The 7927-nt window shown below is 47.6% G+C and overlaps 1 protein-coding gene across 1 annotated transcript; it reads left to right on the top strand.

Moving 5' to 3' along the window:
* Positions 1 to 831: 831 nt before the first annotated feature.
* On the top strand, positions 832 to 6099 carry PCDH9 (protocadherin 9). Its single transcript, XM_078766292.1, has 2 exons — positions 832 to 3926; positions 5844 to 6099. The coding sequence occupies exons 1-2, from the start codon at positions 832 to 834 to the stop codon at positions 6097 to 6099; spliced, it is 3351 nt and encodes a 1116-aa protein (XP_078622418.1).
* Positions 6100 to 7927: the final 1828 nt, after the last annotated feature.

The following is a 7927-nucleotide window of genomic DNA, read 5'->3' as shown; positions in this document are numbered from 1 at the left end:
GGCTCGGACGTGAAGGAGAGGGGGATGGAGGAGGATCGCTCCGGAGCAGAAACACTTTGTCTTGTTCCATCCGCATAGGCGTCTCTACACGCGGGACACGCTTTGCGTCCGAATCGCCTTTGCTGCAACACGGGCATCATTTTACAACATCGGCTCTTGCGACGTCACCTCGAGTGTGAAGGACGAGAGCAGGAGAAAAATCTACGATCGGCCATCGGAGTGTGCGGGATTCGCTCTGGCCAGGTATCGGTGTTCCGACCTGTTTACTTGGCTTCTCCGAGACGCTACTGGAAGTGCTGTTCAAGCACAGAGCCGCTCTCGGGTAGAGCACATTCATCACTCGTAACCCCACCGGTGCTTTACCCGTAAGCACTTTCCACGGTGCCGCACCGTCTGCACATCTTAAAGGTGAGCCGGCGCCAGCTTGTATAACTTGGATTGGACTGCAAGACGTTCCCTTTACAAAGCCCCTGGGCTCATTATGTTCACGGAGCTCTCTCTGCTCTATGAGAATAGATGGGCCCGATCGGGCTTGCCTCCAAATTGTGATGTTCCTGTAGAGAGCGGCCACGTCCACGTGCGATTTGAAAAAGTGATGCAGGACCATCTTGTTATGGAGACCTGAATGTCCACGTTAATGCGATCGAACACTTATTACCTTTATTCATTGTCGTCGAAAGCGCAGTGCGCGATATACATCCTGCCTTTTTGAAGCACCTGCCCTGCTCAGCCTCTTTTTCACCATAAATTGTACGCGGAGCGGGCGGGGGCGTTCGCAGACAGTGCGGATCGGGCCAGAGTGTCGCTCAGCACATTCTGCGGGTACCGACCATGGAGATCACTCGGGCATACTATGCGCTGATTGTGCTGACGGTGTGGGCGAGGGTCGCGCCGGCCGAGGAGTACAGCTACCGAATCCCGGAGGAGCTGTCCACGGGCAAGCTCATCGGCAACTTGGCAAGTGATCTGAACCTGCGTGGCCTCAGTCCCAACCTCCTCTTCAAGATTGTTTCCAAGTACGAAGGTCCTCCACTGGTGCACGTGAGAAACAACACGGGCGAGCTGCTCACCACCCAGCGGCGCATTGATCGTGAGCAGCTCTGCCCAGAGTCCATGGACGAAGGTGGTGGCTGCTACTATGAGGTCCAGGTGGTCGTGCTACCCAACCAGTTTTTCCGCTTGATCAAGGTCAAGATCCTTATTGAAGATATCAATGACCACTCTCCGAGTTTCCCATCGTCGGTCGTGAACTTGTCAATTCCAGAAAACATGCCGGTGGGCAGTCGCTTTTCATTGCCAGCAGCAAGCGATCCTGATGTGGGTTTGAATAGAATTCAACACTATGGTCTCTCCGAGACCGGAAACGCATTCACCATGGAAGTGATTGAGGGATCCGATGGAGAGATGTCTCCACAGCTGCTCATCCGCTCCAACCTGGACCGTGAACGCAAAGACGTTTATGAGATGAGACTCCGGGCAGAAGATGGAGGGTCTCCGCCCCGCTCCAGCACCGCGCTCATTCGGGTCCTCATCACTGACGTTAACGACAACCATCCGATCTTCGAACAGTCTCAAATCCAGGTGAAGATTCCTGAAAATACTCCACTCGGTACTCCTGTGATTCAATTGCATGCCAGCGATGCTGACACAGGTGCGAATGCCGAGATCGTGTACACGTACAGCGCACGTGTGTCCCCGTCTGCACGGCACCTTTTCCAATTGGACAATCGAACCGGAGTGATTGTGGTGCGAGGTTCACTCGATCGTGAGGATGTAGCTCTTTATCGCCTTGTAATTTTGGCCATGGATAAGGGTCCGAACCCCGTTCCCGCCACCGCCACCGTGACCGTGTCCATCAGTGATGTAAATGACAATCCTCCGGACATAACCGTGCACAACATCGAGTCCGCCGTCAATGGGGTAATCCTGCTGTCCGAGGCGGCACCGCCAGATACGCCCATCGCGCTAATCGAGGTGAGTGACCCGGATGTGAAACAGAACAGCAAGATCACGTGCCACATCGAAGGAAATGTCCCTTTTCAGTTGAAACCGGCATATCAGAACCACGAGAATCAATTTCTTCTGGAAACGGCGGGTTTTTTGGACTACGAGAGGCAGAACGAATACCATATCAAACTGATCGCATCAGACACGGGTCTACCCAGGTTCTCGAGTAGTTCCACAGTGACTGTGAGGTTGCGCGATGAGAATGACAATGCACCGATCTTTGACAAGGGGACGGTAGAAGCTTCAATCTACGAAAACAATGCCCCAGGAGCCGAGATATTGACCTTATCGGCTTCAGATCGAGACAGCGGAGAGAATGCCCAAACTGTGTACTTCCTCGGACCCAAGGCGCCGCACATATTCCGAGTGAATCCCAGAACCGGGGTCCTCTCGGCTTCGGAATCCCTCGACAGAGAGGCCCAGAGCGAGTACAAGTTCACCGTGATAGCGAGAGATGGGGGAGATCCTACATTGGAGGGTAACACAACCATCGTCATTCGCACTCTTGACAAGAACGACAACCCTCCCAAGTTCAACAATAAAAAATTTGACTTTTTTTTGTCCGAAAACCTTCACCGCTATGGCACCGTAGGTGTAATTAGTGTGACAGACGCGGACGAGGGCAAGAATGCATTGGTGACGTTCTCTCTGGTGGGAAATCATGATATATTCACCATCAACCCAGTCACTGGGATGATTCAATCCAACATCACGTTTGATAGAGAGCAACAGGCATCATACACCTTCGAGGTCCAGGCCATTGATGCTGGAGAGCCACCTCGCACGGCTTTGGCCAAGGTGACCATTTACATCATGGATATTAATGATAATGCCCCCACAGTTCTGCTGCCACCATCGAACGCCTCGTATCGGTTGGTTCATCCGAAAGTAGCTCCTGGCACGATGGTGGCCGAGGTGCTGGCAAAGGACGGTGACACTGGAATCAACGCTGAGCTTTCATACAGCATCGTGGGAGGAAACCCATTCAAACTTTTCATGATTGATGCGCACACTGGTAACATCACCCTCCAGAAGCAGTTGGCTCCGGAGCATCAAGGGATCCACCGACTGGTCGTGCGCGTCAATGATGCTGGCTTTCCAGAGTCGCTTTATTCCATCGTCCTTGTTAACCTATTTGTCAACGAAACCATTGGCAATGTGTCGTATGTGCGAGATCTCATCGCGAGGAGCCTGAAAATGCCCCTCAATGTGGACATCACAGGTGACGGCTTGGTCGTGTCAGACATGAACCACTACACCATCATAATTGCCATGGTTGCCGGAGCAATGGTTGTGGTCATTTTGGTGGTCATAGTGGTGTTTTTTCTGCGTTGCCGCGGTAGTCGAGCTAAAAATGGCGTGTGTAGGACCAAAGAGAATGAAAACTGGCTCTCACCGGGCCAGCAAGACAAAAAGAACAAACACCGCAGGAAGAAGAAGAAGCGTCAACAGAATCAGCACGGCCAGGTTAAAACTGCGCCGTACAGTATTGTAACGATTGAGGAGTCCAAGGCGGATGACCCCACATATCAGACAATCAATGAAACTTTGGAGGAATTGGAGGTCGACTGCCGAACCATACCGAGACACAACACGTTCCGTCCAGACGGAGGGACTGAAAGTCCGGACTTGGCAAAGCATTACCGGTCCACATCCCCACAAGCACCCGTGTCACCCAACGGCCAGACCCCACCGCTCTCCAAGAACCAAAACGTGGTGCAGGAGCTTCCTGCGGAGAACACTTTCGTGGGTATCGTGGGAGAGTGCAATTCCAAGCGCTCATCCACCAGCTCAGAGCACTTCAGCGTGTCCGAGTGCAGCTCACAAAGCGGATTTCGCACTACCCAACACAAAGCTCACAGCAAGCAGGTAAGAATTTCATGTTTCCTTCCCAGTGGAAATTCAGCAACATATAATCTGTCTTATTTGTGTATCTGCTTTTTCTTGTGTCAACCTATAGTTGGATCATTTAAATTGTGCATTGGACATCGATATATATATATATATATATATATATATATATATATATATATATATATATATATATACAGTATATATATATTTGTGTATGTACGCACCAAATCTATATATATATATATATATATTATTTTTTAAATGTATATATATATATTTTAATGTATATATATTTTTACTGTATATATTTTTAATGTATATATATATATATATATATATATATATATATATAATGTGTATATATATATATATATATATATATATATATAAAATGTGTGTGTATATATATATATATATATATATATATATATATATATATATATAATGTGTGTGTATATATATATATATATATATATATATATATATATATATATATATATATATATATATATATGTATATATATATGTATATATATATATATATATATATATATATCGTGTATATATATCGCCTCCCAGTGGAAGCCTACCACAAAGCTGCCCTTTAATTCATGAGAATCCTGGTGTCTGCTGGCCTAGATTTGCTGGTGTGAGAGCGTTTTGAGTTCTGTAATTCTGATTTGGTTAATGCAATTTTCATACATCAAGGTTACCTCTACATATTTATGATCTTTCTAGGAGAAAACAAAGGTTATATAATGACACTAAGCTTCACAATAAGGAATGAAAATACACAATTACAAGCCTTGAGGAGGCTGTGAGTCATGCAAATGGCTCTAGCATTGTGTTTGAAGGTTTTACACTGTTTGAAAACTGCCTTTTGTGTAAAAGACCAGCTAAGGAATACCAACATCTCTTGTAGGATGGGTCATGGTAATGTCGACTTGAAGCAAACATGATGGTGATTGCTGTGCATAGATATTGTGTTGCTGTGTCTGTTTTGTTCGTAAACGAGTGGGCATGATGTATGCGAACGTTTATGCCCTAGACACGACAAACACCCACACAGACCCATAACAAACACACAGATCACGCATACATGCATGGACACACACACAAACAAACTATCAATACATGGCCATGCTATGAAACGCTGCGAAGCATAATTGTGTGGATCTGACGTGTTGTAGACTAGGTACAGCCATGTGGACAACGTGCAATAATCTAAGGTGCACGTACACCGAGATGATGTGGTAGTGAGAGAAATTGGCAGGTCGGACAGTAAGGGGTAAAAGAGACAAAGGCGAAAAGCGATGGTTTAACATTCGCACCAACACGTCTCGGAACACGTGTTCGCAGAGACTTGAGTGAGTGTGACTCTAACATGAGTTTAAAGCACCTGTGCATTGGCGTGCTCGTTAATCCTCTTCTGCAAAGGTAAAGAACACACAAAATTCGTTAAAAAAGGCAAAAAAACAAGAAGCTGAACGAGGCTGTGCCTAAAGAGCGAGCCAGGTAAATGGTAGAGCACCAGCCAGGTAAATGGCAGAGCACCAGCCAGGTAAATCACCATCGTTCACATAACGCTGAATAATGACTATTACGAAGGGGGAGTAAACGGGACAACAAAACCACGAATTCCTTTTTCAGCTAATTATACGCGCAGTGGTTTATTTGATGTCATGCAAATTGCGTAATGAACAAGCATTTACATATTTTTGTAACAAGACTGATTTTAATGAATAACAAGTGCAACTTCGCTTCATCACGAGACACTTGCCCGTCCAATTGATATTGCATTTTTAGGAAGAAAGGGAGTCGTGTGTTCCGAGTGTTTGATGCATAATTCAGCAGATCGCCTCCGTTCTTGCAGCCTCCGTGCTTCTCCTGCACCCGCTCGTGTATTCAAAGGTGGCCGAGCGACCTGCACGCAGCACCCGCGCTCTTCCCTCATGTTTTCGTCGTTTTTCACACCTGTGCAGGAAGGGGCCCGCGCGAGCCGATTCGGGAGATACTTGGAAAGTGGCATTGTGGACCCGGCTTAGGATCCCCGCTAAGACCGGGCGGCACGTCTGTGCTCTTCACAAAGACTCGCATGCAGCCGAGCGTAATCCCACGAACAATTCCCACAATTGGTTGCCGGGGAGAATTCCTTTTGAAAGCGCCGAGTTCTCGGCCGTTGGTCGCTCGTCACTGCGCACACGGCGCCTGTCGTTTTCCTGGGCAACCGTGCAGTGAATATTTGCGCATGGTGCCACACAGCGATTGCGCACACCAAACCCACCGCACGGGGCTTCGCACCAAATCCACGCACTAAACCTACACGATGCCACACGCCAAATTACTACACCAAACCCACATGATACCGCACATCAAATCCACACACCAAACCCACATGATATGCCACGCACCAAACCCACAGCACAAACCTGCAGGATGCAGCACACCAAATTCACACATCAAACCCACATGATACCGCACATCAAATCCACACACCAAACCCACATGATATGCCACGCACCAAACCCACACCACAAACCTGCAGGATGCATCACACCAAATTCGCACAGGAAACACACATGATATGGCACACACCAAATCTGCAGGATGCTGCACACCAATTCGACACCCCAAACCTGCAGCATGCAGCACACCAAATTCACACACCAAACCTGCAGGACGCAGCACGCCAAATCCACACACCAATTCAACACCGCAAACCTGCAGGATGCAGCACACCAAATTCACACACGAAACACACATGATACGCCATGCTCCAAACCCACACACCAAACCTGCAGTATGCAGCACACCAAATCCACACACCAAACCTGCAGGACGCAGCACGCCAAATCCACACACCAAACCCACACACCAAACCTGCAGCATGCGGCACCACCAAATTCACACATCAAACCCACATGATACCGCACATCAAATCCACACACCAAACCCACATGATATGCCACGCACCAAACCCACATTATATGCCACGCACCAAACCCACACCGCAAACCTGTAGGATGCATCACACCAAATTCGCACACGAAACACACATGATACACCACGCACCAAACCCACACACCAAACCAGCAGGATGTCGCACACCAAATCCACACACCAAACCCACATGATATACCATGTACCAAATTCATACACTAAATCTATATGGTGCTACACACCAAATCCACACACCAAAGCCAACATGATGCTGTATGTCATATCCACACTCCAAACCTATAGGATGCAGCACAACAAATTCACAAACCAAACCCACATGATATGCTGTGCACCAACTCCATACATTAAACCTACATGGTGCCACACACCAAATCCACACCCCAAATGCACACACCAAAGCCCACAGGATGCTGTACATCAAATCCACACACCAAACCTATAGGATGCCCCACACCAAATCCACACACCAAACCCACATGATATGCCATGCACCAAATCCATACATGAAACGTACATGGTGCCACACCCCAAATCCACACAACAAATCCACACCCCAAACCCATATGATATGCTGTGCACCAAATCCATACATTAAGCCTACATGGTGCCACACACCGAATCCACACAACAAAGCCACACACCAAAGCCCACAGAATGCTGCACATCATATCCATACACCAAACCTATAGGATGCACCACACCAAATCCACACACCAAACCCACATGATATGCCATGCACCAAATCCATATATTAAACCTACATGGTGCCACACCCCAAATCCACACACCATACCCACATGATATGCCGAGCGCCAAATCCATACATTAAACCTACATGGTGCGACACACCAAATCCACACACCAAATCCACACACCAAAGCCCACAGGATGCTGCACATCATATCGATACACCAAACATATAGCATGCACCACACCAAATCCACACACCAAACTCACATGATATGCCGAGCACCAAATCCATACATTAAACCTACATGGTGCCACACACCAAATCCACACACCAAATCCACACACCAAACCCACACACCAAACCCACACGGTTTCACATACCATACCCACACGGTTTGGTGTCGCACACCAAAAG

This window comes from Myxine glutinosa, chromosome 12 (assembly GCF_964187855.1).
Source record: "Myxine glutinosa chromosome 12, kmMyxGlut1.1, whole genome shotgun sequence".
In the NCBI taxonomy this organism is placed as follows: Eukaryota; Metazoa; Chordata; class Myxini; order Myxiniformes; family Myxinidae; genus Myxine; species Myxine glutinosa.
The sequence above is the reverse complement of the archived record's forward strand: the minus strand, read 5'-3'. Positions and strand labels throughout refer to the sequence as shown.